This window comes from Myxocyprinus asiaticus, chromosome 20, assembly GCF_019703515.2.
Source record: "Myxocyprinus asiaticus isolate MX2 ecotype Aquarium Trade chromosome 20, UBuf_Myxa_2, whole genome shotgun sequence".
NCBI classification, from domain to species: Eukaryota; Metazoa; Chordata; class Actinopteri; order Cypriniformes; family Catostomidae; genus Myxocyprinus; species Myxocyprinus asiaticus.
The window spans coordinates 16234641-16256998 of NC_059363.1; the positions used below are offsets into that span (position 1 = coordinate 16234641).

Consider the following 22358-nt stretch of genomic DNA (forward strand, 5'->3'; position numbering starts at 1 on the left):
AACCGCGCCACCATGAGGACCTAGTAAGTAGTGGGAATTGGGCATGCCATATTGGGGAGAAAATATGGCATGAAAAAAAAAGATTCACTGTAAAAGATTATAATATTCCCAAACCATTCATATGCTTACATAGTACAAGGGTAAGAAAGAAGTCAAACAAAGCACAGGAGCCAAGGTGATGAAGCCCATTAAATAATTAAATAACTTGTTATGAAAGGTAAAGCATGCTAAAAGGCCAGCATACTAAAAAATAATGTCCAAAGTACATTCTGGGTAACACTGAGAGCTGAACCGACACACTGTGTAATCGTCTAACTGTACTGTTGATTACGCAAATGCGAAACCCTTCATCCTGCAAACCAGTTTCTATCAGTGCATTCTGAAAGCAACAAGATGACATTTTCAGGCCCTTTGATATGTTAATGTCTGCTGGCGAAAGAGTGCAGAGGAGCTGCCTGCCTGCTCTCACGCCGTCAAGTGGAGGCAGGGGGTGTATGAAACGTCTGTATTATAAAGAGCATCCAGGCATCCCTTCAGTACAAAGCCTGTGCTTTTAGTATCTGTTTTAAGGCCTGCCAGGCATGATCCATGTCAGCTAATAGGTGTTAAGTTTCGAGTTGTCAAGTTATCGGAGCTCCTGTGATAAAAGAGAGCTGTGCTTTTATGTGATCAGCTAGTATTTGATGCAGTTATGCTTCTAATGAAAAGCCTGGATTAATGGACCTATCTATCTATCTGTCTGTCTGTTCTTCATTGAACACAAAAGGAGACATTTGGAATAATGTACTGGTTGCTCTTTCCCTGTTACAAAAAGGATGCAAAAGCACCATGATAGTATCACAAAAGTAGTCCATAAATCTCTTGTGCTGTACTTCAACTGTTCAAAGTCATTTGATCGCTTTGACTGAGAAATAAACATAATCTCAAGAAAATATTCACATTAATCTTTCCCTCCCTTGAGCTGTTAACATGAGAACTGCTGCAATCAGATCACTGTTCTTGTGTTCAGTGAGTTGAACACCAGAACAGGACCAGTCCAATTTGCGAACGAATCATTCAGAGTGGTTTTGTGAACCAGATCAACCGATTCATTGAAAATATCTCACTCTGTCTATATGTCTCCCTCTCTTACTCTTTCTCTTTATTTCTCTTTCAGAAACTGCTCCATTTGCAGAATTTTAACACATTGATGGCTGTGGTCGGGGGTCTGAGTCACAGCTCGATTTCCCGCTTGAAGGAAACTCACTTTCACCTCAGCCCAGAGGTCACCAAGGTCCAACACTCACTGCAAAAACAGCTGTTTAGTTGTTCAAAACATTAGTAAGAGTTAAGTTGTGGTTGAAGGCCAACTCCCTTTGCTAAGGAACTGCAGATTTCATGTACTGTAAAGCTGACTTTGGGAGACATTTTAAGGCATGATCATATATGAGAGAGTGGAATGTAATATGCAGAACATATGTTTTCAGAAAGAGGGAGGTGATTCATTTCAGAAAATGTCATTTTTTCCTGTTATTAACAGATCTGGAATGAAATGACAGAGCTGGTGTCATCGAATGGTAATTACTGTGCTTACCGCAAGGCCTTTGGTGAATGTGAAGGGTTTAAGATCCCAATCTTAGGCGTTCACCTGAAAGACCTGATCGCTGTACATGTGGTGTTCCCGGACTGGGGGGAGGATGGGAAAGTGAACATTGTGAAGATGCAACAGCTGTATCTCACCTTTAATGAGCTGGTGTCTCTCCAGAGCGCCGTGGCTCAGGTGGAACCCAACATGGATCTGATCTATCTGCTCACTGTGAGTCTTCAGTCTGTGACCGTAAACCTGTAGACTCTGTTAAAGGGTGAATCTCATAAAACCTGTCAAGGACATTTCCAGGTCATTTTACAACACAAAATGATAGAAATAAGAGAAATAAGAAAAATTTTCCTTTAAGAAAATAAAGCCTGTTTTCAGGACAATTTTTTTTCTCCCCAATTTGGAATTCCCAATGCGCTCTCCCCGTGGTGGCGTAGTGACTCGCCTCAATCCAGGTGGCAGAGGACGAATCTCAGTTGCCTCCTCGTCTGAGACCGTCAATCCGTGCATCTTATCACGTGGCTTGTTGACAGCATTACCACGGAGACATAGCACGTGTGGAGGCTTCACGCTATTCTCCGCAGCATCCACACACAACTCACCATGCGCCCCACTGAGAGCAAGAACCACGTTATAGTGACCATGAGGAGGTTAGCCCATGTGACTCTACCCTCCCTAGCAACCGGGCCAATTTGGTTGCTTAGGAGACCTGGCTGGAGTCACTCAGCACACCCTGGATTCGAATTCGTGACTCCAGGGGTGGTAGTCAGCGTCTTTACTCGCTGAGCTATCCAGGCCCCCTTGTTTTTAGGACTATTAATGCAAAAAATATTTACAATAATTTTTAAGAAGTCATTTATAAATCATGGTAATAGTATTTTTGCACTGCCTTAAATTTATGCAGATTTAAATAATAATAAAAAATTTATTGAGTATTTTCTCTGTAAGACAGTAAAAGAAATGAATAAAAAGTACTATATTACAATAATAAGAATCTAACTAGAATCATCATTTTGAATTTTTTGTTTGTTTTTTTACTGTAATACAGTAAAAAAAAACATAAAAATACTATTTTACAGTGATGAGAGTTTTATTATAATTATCATTTAGAACTGAACTCAAAAGAAAAATGTCTAGACAAATTACAGTAATGAGAATTTGAGATAATGGTCTTACAAATAGGCTTGATTTGTCATATTATGTACTATGTATTATAGTATTTGTTGCACTGCCTTAAATTTATGCAGATTAAAGAAACTCTTTTTTACACTAAATATAAAAAAATACTATATTACATCTAACTAGAATCATCATTTAGAGTTCAACTCAAAAGTAAAACGTTCATACACATTATGGTCATGAGAACTTGGGGTAATGGTCCTAAAACTAGCCTTCATTTTCTTTGTGTAGAATATAATTTCTTATTTTTTGTCATTTGATTTTGAGGTAAAATGTGACCCAGACAGGTTTTCATGACATTCACCCTAAAGTACACTTAAAATTAGAGTAGTTTTGTCCACTAGACTTAGTAAAATGTGTATAATGAGTGAGTGGAGTGTGAATTTTAAATTAGATTTTAATTTCACATTTATGTCTGTTTGTGTGAAGCTGTCTTTGGATCTGTATTACACAGAGGATGAAATTTATGAGCTGTCCTTGCTCAGGGAACCCCGTAACCCCAAATCTCAGGTAAGATGAATGCATGCCTTATGTGTGCTATGTGCAACAACAACCCGCCCATTGTGCCTCTGTTAGCATTTGCCAACTCACAAATCTTTTAAGCTTGCCACCCTGTAAAGCTACTTTATGACAGTTATCATCACTTATACAAATAACACTGGTATAATTTAATTAATCTTGAACCCGGCAAGGGTTTTATATCTGAAATTCAGTACAGAAAAGAGTCGTCCCATGACTTCCTAACATCAACAAATCGTATCATATCTTTCTGCAGCCCACATCGCCCACAACCCCCAACAAGCCTCTGGCTCCACTGGACTGGGCGTCTGGAGTCACCACCAAACCCGATCCCTCAGTGGTCAACAAACATATCAGGAAGGTCGTGGATGTAAGATGCTTCCCTCCTCGTCCTCAACATGATAATACTTACAATGTCAGACACTTATGATGTCAAAGACTTTCAAGGTCAGATATTTTTTGCCGAATAAGTGCAACTGATCATTATATGATTCCATAAAAGGTTACATCCAGGCATTGGAAATAAGGAGCTGATTGTTTCATGCTTATACCAGTGACATCCTGAATGGTTCAATCACATTAAATTTGATGATATGGAAGATTATATCTGTAGTAATGCACATTTTAATGACACATGCAGAGAACAGTCCCATCAACTAGCAGGCCACATACAAGAGTTGTTAGTATTACAATGACAGTGTTACACAGTTGCCTGTTTCTAGTCTTTGCCCAGTGTCTAAACATGCTGTTTATTTATTTATTTATTTTTTACATGTAAAGTCTGTGTTTCGTAACTATGACCATGACCATGATGGTTACATATCCCAGGAAGACTTTGAGAGTATCGCTGCAAATTTCCCCTTTCTGGATTCCTTCTGTGTGCTTGATAAAGACCAGTGAGTACGAAACAAACACACACACACACACATGCACAAAATGTGTGATTCTCTGTAACAAACCCCTGCAGCTCCAAACTGTTTATAGCGTTTCTTAGCATGAGCATCTCTCAGTCTGTATCTTTTATGTGCCTGGCCAGAGATTCAGTGTTTGATGATATTTGAGAGGAAATTTTTGATTTACTGTACATCACCTCCAGTCTGGCTGGGTGAATGTAGCTTGCGTGTCTAGAAATTTCCTCAAAGGGTTCCTCTCAACCGTGTAAAATATGTTTTATCGCAGCAAATGGAGCGTAACGTGGCATGCACACTACACTTCACATGATGTTAATGATTAAAACAACAATAATGCATCTTTAAAGAGCATTAAAAGTACAGTATTTAAGTGTATTTTGTGAAAATACAGCATTGTAACACTGACACATTTCCATGCCACTGGATGAACTCAAACAGCATTTAAAAGGGACAGTTCACCCAAAAATGTGAGCTTTCTTTCTTTGTGGAGCACATACAGTAAGGAGATGTAAGCTTTTGTCACTATCCTCTTTCATTGCATATTTTTCTTTCCGTACAATGAAAGTAAATGGTCACAAAGGCTTTCATTCTATCTAACATCTCCTTTTTGTATTCCACAGAATAAAGTCATACAGGTTTAGAACAACATGAGGGTGACTAAATGATGACAGAATATTCCTTTTTGGGTTAACTTTCCCTTTAAAGCTTTATTATTTTCATGATCAGTGGTTACAAATGCCACATTTGTAAGGTTTAGTCACTTCAGGAAATGCAACTGCTCATTGCGGTAACCTGCAGAATTGTTAAAAGGCTGAAGGTTATGACTCCCTGTGAAAGACAAGCAGCATCACTCAAACACAGTCTCACAGTCAAACAGCATCTCACACGCACACTTAGAAATTCCCTGGTGTCTTCTGTGGTTCATCTGCGCAGTACAGCAGTCAAACCGCATTACTGATGCATGAGTGCATGCATCTCTCCTGCGCTCTTGCTTTTTGACTGACTCTAACAGTCTAATTCAGATATCATACCTGCTGTGCACAGGAAGAGCACACAAACGCACTTCATTGAAATGCACACAATTTCACACAGATACAATCAACTGATGAATGTGAAACTTAAAGGCATTGTTCACCCAAAAATTTAAATTCTGTCACCGTTTTCTCCCCCTCATGTTGTAACAAACCAAAACTTTCTTACATGGAACACAAAAGGAGAGCTATCAGTACTTCACATTCAGCCTAACATCTTATTTTGTGTTCATGAAAGAAAGTCAACATGAGGGTGTGTAAATAATTACAGAATTGTCAGTTTATGTTTGTGTAGTAAAGTATGATGTATGTTGACTGCTTTGTGAGGCTGAGGGATCCATTTATGAACTCTTTCTCTCTCTCTTTGTCCAGGGATGGATTGATCAGTAAGGATGAAATGATGGCATATTTCCTGCGTGCCAATCCATTGCTACAGTGCAAAATGGGGCCCGGTTTTATTCACAACTTTCAGGAGATGACCTACCTGAAACCGACTTTCTGTGAACACTGTGCTGGATTTGTGAGTTAATTATCCAGTGAATCATGTATTTTTGTGGGATGTGTACAGTGCAACATATGTGCACAGTTAAACTCAGAGTCATAAAGTGCAGTATATATCTTTTGAAGTGCTCAGCACTGTGTGTGTGTGCAAACAAGTACACTTGAGCAGGAGCTGAGTTTACCACAACATCACTGAAACCATGCAGACAGTGTTTAAAGGTTAAATCCGACCTCAATCCAGAGTTTTCCAACATTAGGCATGTGACATTATGTGTGAAGTTTTTTATGTGATTTTAGTTTGTCATTTTTCAAGCCACAATATGTCAAGTTTAGTGCTATTCTTCTCATTGCAGGCCAAGTGTTAGAAAAAGACCCAAATCATGACACGAGAATGGTGGATTCTGACAACAGTGGCAACCGGCTCTAAACATCACAATAATCATGACCAATGCACAATAAATACTAATAAATACAAACAGTAATGCAGTTCAGAAAACTAAGAGTAGAATATACATTACAAAATTCATAAATGGCATAACAAAATTTACCAAAAAAAAAAACAAAAAAAAAAAACATCAACAACATTGCATAACATTTCCTGTTGATATAAGATGCACAGTACAGATTTACAAGTAATACGTTTTGCATTACTGAGTACTGTGGGCTGGATAGAGAGTGACTGCGTACAGTACAGAGTGTTTATTCATAGCCACTGCTATTCAAATTGTTCTGTATTTACACAGATGGTTAGACAGGAATCCGCTGAGTTAACACACATTCTTTTAAACAGACGTTCAGATACACACACATGCTCTCTCACTTTTTCAACAGACACAAACACACACACACAGATCCACACACTGAATTGCACAGGAAGGGTGCAACGTGTGTGGAAGTATCCTGTTTATTACATGGTTCTGTGGGCAGAAAAGCATAAATTCAAATACAGCATGAACCTGCTGCTACTGTTCCCAATTCAGATTTACTCATACTTTTCTCTCTCTCTCATATTTTTTCTCTGATGCCCTTCCTCTTCATCCTGTGATGCACTTTATCAGCTTTGGGGGATTATTAAACAAGGATATAAGTGCAAAGGTAAAACAAATCAAATTAACATAAATAAATGAAACATTTGACAATAGAAGTTGATGCCTGCACAAGCTGCATATCTTATAGATTTTCATCTAGTTTCTTTTCTCTGTTTAGTTCATTGATGTTGGTTTGTTAAACATCCTGTTTTTCAAGTAAAAAAAGAATCTCAGCCCCATGTATGCAGCAATATGTGTGTGTGTGGGTTTACTTAGCTATATTTTGATGACAAAATATGCCTAGAAATCAGCTAGGTCTGGCAAAACCTCCCTCTGGGGACTTCCAAATAAATATATTTAGGTAAATTAATAAGTAAATTCATAAAGTAAATGTTTTATTTTTTCTTTTCTTTTAGCGATAGGGTTAGAAGTTTGTTTTATGTACTCATTTAGACATTTTCTTGTTGTTAAAGTGAAGTCTGATTGTTTTCAGACTGTGGGGTTAACTGTCACAAACAATGTCGTGAGCTGCTGGTTTTGGCGTGCCGGCGTCTCCCTCGGTCCACTTCGTTGGGCAGCGTGTCACATGGAGCACTCACACATAGCTCTTTACCCAGCAGCCCCACCCTGCCCACCTGTAAAGGTAAACAGACACCTGAACATTAGTTCAACAAGTTTTATTTTATTTTTTTTTACATTTGTTTTGACTATGTTTTCAAGATTATATTTCTAGAAAGCTTATAATTTGGCAGCAGCTATTTGCACTTAGGCCAAAAACAAACTGTATGCATGTATGCATATGCAGATGCAAGCACCTGGCGCACGCATTGTCAACGCGCAGTCCAGTTGAACATACATAGCGTGCGTTCTAGCGTTACTGTGGCGGTAACAGTAACTTCAAAAGTTTATGCCATTGCACTGGATGTGTTATTCTCAGGCCCGGACAGAATCGTCTGACTTTGTTTGCCATTTTCTGTGCTGATTTTGAGAGTAAATGTGTGGAATTCGGCAAAAGAGATTTAAACATAGTAAAATGTGTTAAATAAAGAGTACTACACTCTTATTGGTAGCTGAAAGTGAATAATTTTATAAAAGCACTTACATTAATTTTTCTGTTAAAGCGCATGTTTTATTTGAGCTGTTACGTTTAAATGGACATTTTTACAGTTATTTTAGGGTTTTAGGGTTTGTTGACATTACATTGTCATTGCCGTAAAACTAGCTCTAACTTAACACAGAAACACTAAAATCATGTTAACACACATATTGTTTATATCTTGTGGCTATATTTTAAAAAAAGTGAATATTTTAACATAAAAAAATTTGCCGACCATTCGCTTCCATTGTAAGTGCCTCACTGTAACCCATATTTTTGCTTTATTTTTATTTTTTTAAAGAAAAGGAGGGTCAAGTCAAAATTTATTATGCCACAAAAGCTGTCGATTGAGCTTAACTTGTATTGAACCCGGAAGTATAAAAGAAGGTATGCCAACATGCTATATTTACACTAAGGGTAAATGGTGGTAGATACTACTGTAGATACTGTTTGCACAATTTATATATAGCAACAAATAGCATCTTGTTGGCAGTAAGTTCAAATAGTGATATATGTTGTTCTCCTAAGTGTAAATAGGAGTAATTTGCAATTTGTATTATCTGTAAATTATGTGGGTGGAGTGCAAATAGCTTTTTCTAACAAGGTTGGCTATTTGCCCTTAGTGTTAATAGAGAGTGCCATATATTTCTCTTAAAATATGGATGAAATACTCTCACAACTAATGTTTTCTTGTTGTGTTGTGTCACAGATGATGATGAGGTTTTTACGTTCCCTACTGTCTCGCCTTCATCTGGTTCTGATCTGGAGGGAAAATCCATCACGCTGATGACCGGTTCAGCCCAGCGGATCTCAGTCCGGCTCCAGAGAGCCACCACCAGTCAGGCCACGCAGACAGAACCCATGTGGCCAGAAAACGGCTGGGCTGCCATAGCTGACAGTGGCTCACACACCTTCCCCAAGATGAGGTACAGACGACACCGCAAAACATCCAAGAGCAAAGGCTTTGCACGCTGGGAGAACGACACACAGAGTTCAGCAGGGACGAGTCGCATTCGCAGGGATTCACAGGAGCCCAGCGAAGGGCCACAGCAGAACAGACTCATAGGACAACATACTGACAAAACTAAAACCTCTGAGGTATGATTGAACATAAAGCACCTAGTTTGAATTCTTCTTAAATTCAAAAAATAAAGAAATGATCCAATCACTATTAATATTTAAAGGTGAAGAATAATGTTATATTATTATTATTATTATTATTATTATTATTATTATTATAGTAAACATGCTTTGTGTGATGACAAAGATTCAGAAAAGAGAGGTGAGGTGCTTAGTTTCAAACATGAGGCAAAATTCATTTTACAGAAGCCTCAGACTTGTTTGGGCAGCAAGACCTTGTGAGTCCCATAAACCACCTTTTTGTTTTCTGTTTTTAATTCCTTTCTGCCTCTCTCAAGGCCCTGGAACATCTTTTTATGAAACCTCACTCACTCATTGCCATGGAAACACCAAGGTTCCATGGGCTGCCCTTTTTCTCATTGCCCTAGAGATAATCTTCATCAGAGGCTGCAGGGCCGAGAGCCCCGCTGCACTCACACTGATGGGCCTAAATATGTAGCAATAACCTGACCGGCCTCATCTGCTGTAGGGTGTTATTTTAGGACCTGACAGACTCTTTGTTTTGGGTTGAAATGCAGAGCATATGTCTGACTAGGATTGTGTTGCCATGTTTGTTAAATTCAGACCTTCACTGTGTTATTTGTAGAACACTAATTGAAAAAAGACACGGTCACTTGACACACAGGGATTAAAACTGTTGGCACACCTGCCAACATTACAATGCAAAATTATGTTTTTAGTTGAACACTTTTATTAATAGCCATGTTTAAAACCAACATGTTTCAACTTATTCATCTTGGTTTTATATTTAACCAAAGTCTTTTTAGCAAGTCAGGTCACTCTGCGGCCATTTTTGGAACACTCCCAGGCAGCTATTTTCTGCAGTATGTAAACAAGCAGCATTACAGTGCAATTAATACTCCTAAATATATCACAAAAGGCATTTGTAATTAAATGTGTACATCTCTTATTTACTGTATTTCTACACTTGCAAAACCTTCATATTTAAATTATTTAAATATTATTTAAATAAGATTTCTGCTCTCTATTTGCTGAACTTTTATTATAAATGTTGTTGTTATAGGCAATTAGTAATTATCATAATAATAACTGTAAAAACAGTAATAATAAAAATAATATGAATAATAAAATACAGTTAATATTAATCATGAACCAGTTTCATTTGAATTTTTTTTATCTTTCTATGTCTCAAGAGACTGAATAGTCTGATATCACGATTTGCACGCATTTTCCCATGTAGTTCATTACGACTGCCACTAGGGGGAGAAATATGACAGTACGCAAGTGTCGGAGACAGTGAAAGGTGGCTTAAAAACACAAGGTTTCTGAATAACCTTAGAGAAACTGGATTCAAAATTATCATTTTTTTTTATGTTAAAATAATAACCTAGCTAACTACAACCTCCCCAGCTCGCAGGCTTGATTTTAAATAAAGAACCTCACATCCAAACCACATCCACGATTAACCAATCATCAACGCTCGTCGACTAGCCAAGTATCTCCTAGGTCAAGAAGTTCAGGGTGTGCACAAACACAAGAAATATCACCAAGCAAACGGTTGGTGCATTTCATCATATTTTAAAATTAAAATTTTAAAACTAAATGAAGCCTGTTCGCCCAGTGTAAATTAGCCTTAAGCATGAGCAATAGCAAGAGTAATGCCTTAGCAAACACCACTAATTATTTTTCCTCAAATCAAATGAGTAATATGGCCTCTGATCTGTGTTCTTATGTTTTCAGATCAGCTGACTTGTCCGCTCTGTGGGCCCAAGAAGGACACCCTGGAGCCAGACAGGACCCTGGCCCAGAGGACTCTCCTCTCTAGGGGGCATGCTGGAGTGCCTCCTGCCTCCAGTGGATCAGGAATAGGTGCATTAAGCAACCGGCTGACTGAACTAGGGGAAGGGTTACATCAAAAGAAAGGTCTCTGACTCAACAGGGAGACTGTAATGCTGTGTTCTCCTCTTTGGAGTTGAGAAACTGGACTGTAATGGACCGATTGAAAACCCAGGAGACTCTGCTACATTGAAGGATACATTGGCGTTTACTGTGACAGATAAACTGAAGTAGATGCGTGTGATTGTGTGTGTGTGAACAAGATGAAAAGAGAGACCAGGAGAGTTTTGTACAGAAATATCAGTGTGAATGTTCTTATTTAATGGTTGAGGTGGATGTGTATTCAACACACGCTCTGCTTGGTGTGATTTTTTTTTTGGAAGTTTAAGGTGGCACTAGCATGTGCTGAACACTACACATTGGATTTTTTGGAAGTTTAAGGTGGCACTGGCATGTGCTGTTATGGAGGAAAGGTGTCTAAGAAAATTAATAACACTAACTGTGTTTATGTGTTTGCCCAGCAACACATTGTGATCTGAAGTGGAAGGTACATAGACAAAAGATAAGTGCTACAGGAAACCAAATTTTATATAATAGATCCTGGATATAATGAAAAACTGATCTATGCTTTTTCAAAGAGCTAAAGATTGATTGTTTCACTTATGGTTACCATACTTGTGCAGAACTTTGTTTTTGCTTGGCCGTGTTTGATCCCTGTGCTTCAAAGAAAAGGCATGTGCAAGCTGGATGAAGTCCTTAAAGGGATAGTCACCCAAAAATGAAATTCTGACATCATTTACTCACCCTCATGTTGTTCCAAAGCAGAATGGCTTTCACCATGGCCACTGACTTTCATCGAATGAAAAACAGCAGCTTGGACATTCTGCTAAACATCTCCTTTTGTGTTCAAAGATAAGTGGTGACATAATTAAAATTTTTGGGTGAACTATATATAAGGGATAACCGCTGACCTTTTGCATCATTACATCAGTATTGCTTAGCAATATATGCTTTATAAGAGTGAAATTATCTTTATATCTACATAAATTCAGAGACCGATATTTTACCGACCCAGGTGTTTGCATGGCATTTGTTGCTAAGCATCAGACGATTTAGTTGGGCGGCTAGTCCATCGTCAAGGCAACACAGAGTTCAGCGTCCTTCAGCACCATATGTTCTGAAATGAGTTTTACACCCAGATCCCCTGGGGAAGGTCAGACAGACATCTCAGCTCAGTGAGACACAGAAAAGCTCAGACGGGACAGGCCTGATATGATCGTCTCTGCAGATAATGTACAGTATGTGAGAAAGAGTCAGTAACCATACAGGTATATCAAATACGAAAAACTGTGGTTTTTAAGCCCATAGGATTAGATGCATTTGTCAGTTATGGATTTAGTAGAGATGTAATGTGATTTTGGGGTCACAATATTAACACTCACGGTTTCATGACTGGCTTATGATTCCCAGAGCCCTGGCATTCCAGAACCTTATATAGGTAGGTTCTAAATCTCATAGACTTAACCACTGAGCACACATATTATTTGATGCATGGGGTATGACAAGCACTGACAAATGGATCACCAGAATTTTATGACAAACATTTTTTACATTATAAAATGTGAAAAACAGACATAAAAAATGATGACTGTTGTTGAATCATAAAAAGTCGAACCTTGTATTGACTGTAATGAGATGAATGTTTCTGATCATGTTTGTGGTTCATGTGTGGTCTACCTGAGGAAATGTTTATTTTTCTACTGTTATAAGAAAAAAAAAAAAGACTGAATCTCAACCTTTTCCATTTGACATTTCAAAGTAATTTTGAATTTTGAGACAATATCTTTCTTCATATTCACAAGGTGGTTCTTGCTTCTTATTTTGAACTTCAATATATCTACAAAATTTTAAGCATGCTAATTTATGTTTCTAAGGATGAAATCGGGTTGTCTGTGCAGTGAGCAGGTCATCTCAGGGTCTCAGGGGTGCCAGTGAAAATAAGCTTGACCCACAAAACTGAATATTAAACATCAAGGGACTTTTACTGACTGGATTATTTAGGAGGATATTTTATTTACTTACGTAATTTAGCTTGAAAAAAGTGTATCTATCAATTCTGACAGAAATGTAAATGTTCAATGATTATTTTAAAATTATTTATAGTGTATTTTTTAGAATATTTGGATTTAGATTTAGAGGTTTATAATCTGCTTTAACTGGAATGATGTCTTTGAAGAACTTCACTTGTACAAATATGTCTCATAATTTCTCCAATGCACTCCAATCTTCCCTTTTCTGTTAATGGGAAAACCTATTAATAAACACACTAACCTTGCACAGACTAAGCTATTCAAAACTTTAATTGTCAGTCTTACAAAATCAATACAATATCTGATTTAAACTCTTGTTTCCAAATGACTGCAAATAAACTCTGATCATTCTGCTACTCTTTGAACAAATCATTAGCACCACATACATTTTGTTGATGTACATCGCCCTCATGTGGACATACTGTATATTTATCAACCACACGTAAAATACTATGTCTAAGTAATTTCATACACAGCTAAAGAACCCCCTGGCCTCTAACATACCTAAAGACAACAAAATGTTTGTAATAAGATATAACTATACAACTGATATATATTACTTCTACTCAGTGTATCTGGCAAATAAACAATGACAACTGGTGACATTAAAGGAATATTCCGTACAAAGTTTTTTTACAAGTTAAGCTCAATCGACAGCATTTGTGCCATAATGTTGATTACCACAAAAATTATTTGGACTCGTCCCTCCTTTTCTTTAAAAACAGCAAAAATTTAGGTTACAATGAGCCACTTAAGCTACAATGGAATTTTTGGAGGAATTAAAAGGCAGAAATGTTAAGCTTATAATTTTATAAAAGCTCTTACATTAATTCTTCTGTTAAGACTTAGGCCTATGTATTACCTTAGCTGTAATGTCGTCATGTACTGGTACAATAGGGTTTATGGTGTCACATTGTCATAGCAATGAAATAGAAAAATTGGATATAACATTACACAGAAAGGTTTAGTAAGAAGTTATATCATACTAAAATCACGTTAACAATCATATTGTTTAAAAATTGTGGCTAGAGTATTTTAATGTTTACAGATTGGCCTCACTTTAACCCAGATTTGTTTTTTTTTTTGTTTTTTGTTTTTTTTTAAAGGTCAAATTTTTTGTAGTAATCAACATTATTTCACAATGCTGTCAATTGAGTTTAAAGAAATATTCCGGGTTCAACACAAGTTAAGATCAATTGACAGCATTTGTGGCATAATGTTGATTATCACAACAATTAATTTAAACCCATCCTATCTTTTCTTTAAAAAAGCAAAAATCAAGGTTACAGTGAGACACTTACAATGGAAGTGAATGGGGCTAATTTTTGGAGGGTTTAAAAGCAGAAATGTGAAGCTTATAATTTTATAAAAGCACTTACATTTATATAAAAAAAATTAAAATGGTGTATTATTTGAGCTGTAAAGTTGTTTAAATCATATTTTTTACAGTTGTTTAAGGATTTTAGGTTTTGTTGACATTTAAAAAAAAAAAATGACAAATGTAAAGAAAAGGAGGGACGAGTTGAAATACATTTTGTAGTAATCAATTGAGCTTAACTTGTATTGAACCAGCCATTTCTTTTACTTAGAATATTCATTTAAAAAGGGTGGCAACATTAAATGTAACCATTAAATCCATACCAAATAAAAAATACTTAATTGATTACATTTATTTATACTACAGAGAATTAATAAAATCCACTAATTTGTCGAAAACAGTGATAAACAGCTCCAAAAACGTACTTCTACCAAAGACCACATAGCCCAAGACAAACCACTTGTGTTAAAATAAATGGGAGAAATTGGAACACCCAATATAGTAGATGCAGAAAAGGAAGTCCTGCCTTAGATGTAAAAGAGCCAAATAACCTTTTAGATAAAGATGTTACCTGTCAGTCAACTCAAGAACGCACATGTGCATTAGCTAGACCAGCCTAACAAATAGAGTTTTTTTAGTGTCATCTGAGCTATAGAAGCACAATTTATGATGCCAATGTTGTCAGATTTAACTGCTGATTTCAAATATGTTCTTTGATTGTAATCCTGGCCAACCGCTTTGGAGATTTTAGTCTTTCCCCATTTAGGTAGATAGGAGCTGTTTTTTTATGCTGCTTGTTAACATAGAAAATTGCTCCCAGGAGTGTTCCAAAGAGGACTGAATTTCTTGGAAAGGGACATTGCTTCCACAGTGGCTGAAGTGAATCTGTAAATTGTTTACTTGAGCTAGTTTATTACAACCATCGAAACGAACCAATTGACTACAATTATTTAGAATTTCCAACAGTACATACAAGTGAATCTTTATTTTAATCTGTTCATTTACATGAACAGTCAGAATGAACCGATACACTTAATTGTTTTGGAATTCCCATGAGAGAGATGGAAAGATAGCTTATTGTCTGAAAAACTAGACTTTTGTAAAACTATGTAGCTGAACTGCTATGATGGTTCTGTTTAATGTCAAGTTAGTAGCTATCGTTTCTTACCAACACTGATCCCGTGGCACCCCAGAGAACATGCCACCCTACTGCCACCCTAAGTGCCTATGCCAAGTTTCACCACAGCGTGAATAACACCATACTAATGTTAAAACATCATAGTAATATTCATCACTACAACAGTGAGCACTTTTTTTTATGGTTTATTTGATCATCCAAAAACCTTTAAAGTGATCTGTCACTCTTTCCCAAATCAGCAGAAAACTTCTAAATTCATGTCTTTCAAATGCTGTATGGCTTTCCATACTTCCAAACCTGGTGAAAACACCCAAGCTGGTTAACTGTTAATATCTGGCATTTATAAACAAACACATCCCACTTGGAAAGGAAATAAAATATTCAAGTGCTGATGGTTTAAATAACAGGATTGACATTGAGAACTAATAAACAGAAAAATCTATAACATTAATGATGTCATAAAGAACCGCTTCCATAAATAAAACTAGAAAATAGCCAAACAAAATGTTTCAATAACTTCTCTATAATGTTTAGTATAAGGCTTTATCAGATTCAGAGTCAGAGCAGCGACGAAGAGGCAGTAGACTGAATCGATGTAAACTACCAAATGGAGGAAGATGAACACAAACCCAGAAACACAAAGTTTACCCTGGGAGTTATTTGGCAACCCAATCGCGCACTTCAAAATAAGTGAAGTAATTTAAATGGTCTGTTGGAAGCGTAACCGTGTAGACCATGAACCGTACACATGCAAAAAAGCACATTATGTTCATTCCAAGGAGATCTCAGTAAAGCAGACCCCTTAGGCACCAGGTGAAAATGGGATGTCATGCCTGTCCATTCGTCAGGAATCTCAAGGCCTGCATCTCGTCTCGTGCCCTCAGAGAATTGTGTCCTCTCTGAACCCGTAGTTGGCAGAAACTGTCTCTGTCTTTCAACTAGTATATTGTCTTCCTTGCCCAAAGCCCGCCTGGTTATACTGGTGCCCACCTTGCTGAAAGAACTGCTCAAACTGCCCTCCTTGGTTAAAATTCTGCCCTGCTCTTCCACTCCATCCCCCTCCCTGCCCACCTCCTCTTCCTCCTCCTCTCCCTCTACCTCCACGACCCCCCCTACCACTTCTCTCCTGGTGTCGCCCTGCATCCTGAAAATATCCCTCGTTCTGGTAACCCCCACCTCCGCCCTGATACCCTCCGCCACCTTGGTAACCTCCTCCTGAGTACCCCAGTCCTTGTTGGCCTCCTTGGTAGCCTCCCCCTTGGTATCCTGATCCCTGTTGCCCTCCATGGTAGCTGCCACTTCCTCCACCTCCGTAACCTCCTCGATGTCCACCATCCTGGTAATGAACCTGGTATCCGCCTCCACCAGAGCTTTCCTGCCAGCCCCCCTGAACTTTACCCCCACGGTGGTCTCCTCTCCCACCCCTCGCTCCGCCTCTCTCATGGCCTCCCCGGCCTCCCTGCTGCTGATCATAGCCACCCCGTCCTCCACCTCTTCCCCCACCACCACCAGAGTAGTGCTGCCCTCCGCCGCCCCCTTGTGGACCATCTTGGCGTTTCTGCCATGTGGGCATCTCTGGAGGTGGGGGTTCAATCTCATTTGGTCTGCCTCCTCGATCAGGCACGCGACCCATCAAGACCTAAAAAAAAATTAAAAATTAACAAAGATTTACAGTTTTAGACAAATGTGTGTGTAGTGTCATGGCAAAATAATTGTTTAAGACATCATTGAGTAAGTCTGGGATTAACTGAAGAGCCAGAAGCAATTGAAACTGTGGCATGTTCTCCAAGATGCTTGGAACAACCTTGAAAAACTGTGTGCAAGTGTAGCTAGGAGCATTGGAGCTGTTTTAAAAGGCATAGTGTGGTCACACCAAATATTTAGGTTTTTTTTTTTTTTTTTTTCTTCAGTTACTGCACTCTGAATGAAGTTCCTTGATAAGTTAAAATTATTCATGCCATTATTTTATTAAAACATCCTCACTATACAACATTTACTTCCTAAAACATTAGCACAGAACTGTATGTATATAAAATTAATAATAAATCTATATATAAAGTGTACATTTAGGACCAATTAACCTTCAGGTACTAAAAGAATCATTAATGGAATCATTAAGGAACCAGCTCCGTTATACTGCTTACAATTCCCACCCCTAGTAATAAAAACATGTTTGCACATTCAACACTTGTTGCAAAAAATCACTCACTGGTACCTTTTGACAAAAGAAAAAATTCAGAAAACAAGTATAAACTGTTCAAAAGTTTAAGTGACCTACCTTGTTAATCGCACAAGCTGTTTTCTCTCTGATGTGACCACTGCTGGTTTGCAGAATCTTTGATAAATCTTGTCTAGCAGCAAACAGGTGAGCCACGGACACCCTGGTCTTAGTGGCTAGTGCCGTACGAAGAGGCTGGTACACTTTAGTAAGCCTCTCAGCACGTGTCTGTACACAAATATATCATAGATTATTTTTCAGCTTTATCTTTTCTACATAATGAAAATGAAAATGAAAATAAAAATTTGACCTACTCTTCTTCTGTATAACTCTGTTGTGTATCAAGTAAAAAGGGAGATTCTGGTACCTTTGCTCTTTCTGACCAGCCAAAAGACTGCACTGTCACATCCAGTCGTTTCAACAACATTTTCCTTCTGACTTCATACTCATTCACAAGTGTTTGGTTTATTGCTTCAATTTTCTCCTGAAGATGAGAAAGACACAAATCTGTACTTAAATGTAAATACAAAAATTACAATTAAATAAAATATAATCAAATACAAAATATTTTTTTAAAACTGTGTTCAACAAACAAGTAAAAACTTACACAATGAATAGGTCCCAGTGGTTTCTTCAGTAAAGGCTCCCCTATATGAGATGGAGGGACTTTGGACAAAGCTTCCTTCAGCTGAAGTAAAAATTTAATTTCAGTTCATAATATAGTGAGCTTGCTTTATAAACACTATATAAACACACCCCTTTATAAAGGGCTGGGAATTGATACAGATTTCCTGATTCGATTTGGATTTCGACTCGATTTGATATTGTTTCATACGGGTATATTTCAGTGGTAACACCTCACAATAAGGTTCCACTTGTTAACATTAGTTAACATGAACTAACAATGAACAATACTTTTACAGCATGTATTAATCATGTTTAATATTAATTTTAACATATATATTTAAAATCAAAAGTTGCATTTGTTATCATTAAGATAACAACTAAGATTAATAAATGCTGTAAAAATATACTTGTTTGTTCATGATACCTAATGCATTAACTAAAGTTATCAAATGGAACCTTATTGTAAAACGTTACTATTTCGGTTATAATGTCCACTTTGCTTACATATGAAAGAAATTCTCTCTCAGCTAAGGCTGTTAATCATACAGCGGATCATCACACTGGGCACATATGGTTTATTAGTTTTTCATCATTTTACTCACATTTTAACTTTTTAGAAATTGACAAATCCATGTATTCCATCAATAAATATGATATTATATTGAACTTGTTATATTTTGTTACATGTTTATTGTTTATATGTATAACTTGTATTATTTACATGCATTTAAATTGATTTGTAGAAAACATGCAAAAAAACAGTACTGTCTCTTTAAGAAAACCAGCTGTTCTGTAAAGGAGCACATATTAACAAGAGAGGACTTGAATGCGTGATTTGAATGAAATGTTTATTTTTTGTTGTGTTTGAACAACAACTGGCTGTAAAGAACAGAAAAGGTATTAAAAGACACATTACTCACTTACAAATGGGTTGCGTGGATATCGTCTTTGGACACACATTACACGGACGAGTCAAACCAAATGTTTACCCTCAACATGCAGCAAAAGGATGTCATGCTGAACTTCTTCCGCACTATACTACACAATCACTGGTAAGTGAAATCTGAATATTTACCAGCCAGTTGCTAGTAATCACAGACATTTTTAGTTGCATAGTGCAAATTTTTCTTGCAAAATCAAGTGATTTCCTCTCATTGTAGTAGAAGATTGCGCAAAAGAGTAAAATATCAATCTTGGGATTTAAGAATCAACATCAAGATAGTTCAAATGAAGATCGTGATGTATTGGAAAATCTATATTTTTCCCCAGTCCTAATAAACACTAATGATTTTTCGTGAATGTGTGTGCGTACACCAAATAGCAGTACTCACCTTTTTCTCAATGCCACTGAAGAACTGGAACATAGTTATGTTGGCAGGAGGTTTGGACATGCCCAGAGCCATACAGATGCCTTTCAGCTCCACGAAGACTTTACTGCCCCCCGTCTCCTGCACCCTCTTCTGGGGCTGGCTTACCAAGATCATCCTGGAGGCCTCCAGCTCTGAGATCAGGAAGCCTGGAAAAATGGAATGAATAAAGTAATGGAAGAAAAATACTTAGACACGACAACAAAAGGCTTCTGGGCCATGACTTAATCAGAGCTGTGTTTTAAATAGCTTCATAAATGATTAAAGGAACGAGGAGATGTTGCGGTTTTCATACCTAGCAGTAACAGACAGTTGTTTGCATTCAGCAAACGCTTGGTTACGTCTCCAGTGATGAGCGCAGGATATGGACAGGACATCTCAGCTAAAAGACCACTCATCTCCAGCTGAAACCCCTCAGATTCGCTCGGACCTACACATGCCAAACCCAAAATCAATATCAGCCAAATCCCATTAATCAGACAGTCCCACCCCAAAATAAAAATGTCATTATTTATTCACCTTCTTGTTGCTGTTCCAAACCCCTATGAGGTTAGGCAGAATGACAGCCTTACTCAACTTTCACTTTCTTACATCTTTTTTCCCATTCAATGACAGTGAATTGTGACTGAGGCGGTCAGTCTGCCAAACTTCTCTTTTTGTTCCATTGAAGAAAGCACACACGTTTGGAATAATATGATTGACCTAAACTTAATACAATGAATTCTCAGTGGTACACAATTCACACTATTATTCTCAGTTTAGTTTTGCTTTGTAGGAACATTTTTAGAGAGTGAAAAGACAGAATTCACACTCTGATGGGCACTTCCTTCCTCATAGATTCTGTTATTTGTGCAGAATATTTTCTCGTCACACTCACAGTTGGTTGCATGAACGTTCTCCTCTAGTTTGCAATAGAGCTTCAACTCAGACACAAGCCAGGAGCACAGTTTAGTGAACTCTGGAGACACAGCCCCACCATTCACAGCTGTCTCAAGAGCGCCATCCTCTAGGAGTGGACCCTGGTATCTGCAAACAAACACCCGCGCACACACGCGCACGCACGCACACACACACACACACTTTTCTAAGATGCTGTTACTGTGTTTGCATTTTGAGATAGCCCTGACTCAGTCTGTACTCCCTGTACTATTTGGGAGATTGTGACCTGATCTAATGATGCCACAGTACCATATCAATAAGCCTAAAAAACCGAATCAAACTGGCAAGACAACATTCGATTTAACTTAATCAAAATTATAATGTAGCCTAAAGACAAAAGACACAGGGTCTGTTCATTCTAAAACAATAACAACAGCATATTACTGATATGAAGTTCAGTTATGCTTCAATGCAGGAGAAAACTTGGGCAGAGCAGGTCAGAAAAATCATCAAATTACTTCCATTTTCAGGTCTTCATCCTTATAAAAGAACAACCAATTCTGCACTGATCCTAGAACCGTCAATTAACGTTAGTTCTTGTAAAATGATCTTTGCATTTGTAAAAACTGTGAACTAGTCTGGCACATTGAGAGCTGGTAATGTGGTGAAAGTGGCCTGTTCATGCAGGCCATGATGATACAGGCCGGATATTTATGGCAGTGGAGATATTTAAATATTCGAGCACTGCTGACGCGGCATGGCGCAATCAGGTAATTAATTCTAGAAATCACTCTACATACGATACAATAATCACAGCTCTGACATAAACCACAAGAAAAAAAGTAAAAGGCTGTCATCGCTGCCGAGGAATGCAAAACAAATTAAATCAACAGCGGATTCGATCAGAATATCAGATCCAACCGGTCATGTGTCAGACCATCCAGAACACCGGCATGCGTGGATGAGTTCAGATTTATGCGGCTAAACTGACTATAAACCAGCTGGAAAAGCAAACGAAAAGAATCAAAGATCATTTTTGAGACAAAGTGACGATTAATTAACTTACCCCAGGTCCTCCAGAGAATCAAGAATACCAGTAAAATCCATGATAAAAACGTGTTGAATTAAAGACAGAAGCCGTGATCGCTGCACTACTGGGTTGGCATAACGGGGTCCTCACAGTGATTTTAGCTGTCCAAAAATATGCCGGAATATTTTTCCAACAGCCTGCCCTGCATGCACAGAATTTTTTTTCCCTTTATTTTTGCTTTATAAAAAATTCATATGAATGTGCATATAGGATAAAGTTCAGTATTTAACTCTGGTAATCTAATGTTAAATACTGATATTACTTTTTGATATTTTTTAAAACCTGAAGTGTTTTTTTTCTTCCATATTTTGTTGTTGAATAAATATTAAATTATTGTCGAGTAAAAGGTCCAGATATTAATTAAAAGAATTATTATTATTATTATTATTATTATTATTAGATATGCAATAGAAAACACAGTGACAATATGACAGGTCTCAGGGGAGAGAAAAGATTGTAAGATTGTGTTTTCACATCTTTTCTATTAGAAGAAGATATCTAATATATGTACAATTGTATATTTATTATAAAAATTATAATTCAAGGCTTGCTCTTTTCAGATTTTCAGATTTATACTTAATAAAATATTTAGGCAAAAGCGAAACAAGAATAACCAAATAAAAGACGTCTCACTCTTCTTTCTTATAACTATCACTACGTATTTTTATTATTATTAGTATTATTATTATTGGGATCAAACTACATAACAAATTAATATACAAATGAATGACAACAACAAAAAGAAAAAGAAAGAAAAGAAGATAAAGTTATAGGGGCGATTATTATATAAAATATAACAAAATTGATATAAAAAAATCTTCTGAAACAAAACACGAGTAAATGAACACCTTAA

The 22358-nt window shown here is 37.3% G+C and overlaps 2 protein-coding genes across 8 annotated transcripts in view; one reads left to right on the plus strand and one right to left on the minus strand.

Moving 5' to 3' along the window:
* LOC127411156 (ras guanyl-releasing protein 3-like) overlaps positions 1-13119 on the plus strand; it is a 48832-nt gene extending 35713 nt beyond the window's left edge. For 5 of the 6 annotated variants that reach the window (XM_051646515.1, XM_051646520.1, XM_051646516.1 and 2 more), the window contains 10 exons: positions 1157-1273; positions 1520-1795; positions 3185-3265; positions 3531-3644; positions 4055-4170; positions 5589-5736; positions 6776-6812; positions 7239-7388; positions 8551-8939; positions 10683-13119. In XM_051646515.1, coding sequence (XP_051502475.1) covers positions 1157-1273; positions 1520-1795; positions 3185-3265; positions 3531-3644; positions 4055-4170; positions 5589-5736; positions 6776-6812; positions 7239-7388; positions 8551-8939; positions 10683-10691 — 1437 coding nt within the window. In that variant the 3' untranslated portion in view covers positions 10692-13119. Of the gene's footprint in view, positions 1-1156; positions 1274-1519; positions 1796-3184; positions 3266-3530; positions 3645-4054; positions 4171-5588; positions 5737-6775; positions 6813-7238; positions 7389-8550; positions 8946-10682 lie in introns of those variants that run through there. The other variant, XM_051646519.1, reaches the window with a different exon arrangement.
* On the minus strand, positions 11878-21585 carry LOC127411159 (protein FAM98A-like). Of its 2 annotated transcripts, XM_051646523.1 has the most exons (8): positions 21482-21584; positions 20414-20562; positions 19832-19966; positions 19501-19685; positions 18150-18230; positions 17910-18026; positions 17603-17770; positions 11878-16963 (listed from the first exon to the last, which is right to left on the minus strand). In XM_051646523.1, the coding sequence occupies exons 1-8, from the start codon at positions 21520-21522 to the stop codon at positions 16259-16261; spliced, it is 1581 nt and encodes a 526-aa protein (XP_051502483.1). In that variant the 5' UTR covers positions 21523-21584; the 3' UTR covers positions 11878-16258. The 2 variants fall into 2 exon arrangements, with proteins under 2 accessions (XP_051502483.1, XP_051502484.1); XM_051646524.1 differs by lacking the exon at positions 20414-20562 and having other exon boundaries at positions 21482-21585.
* Between the last annotated feature and the right edge of the window lie 773 nt (positions 21586-22358).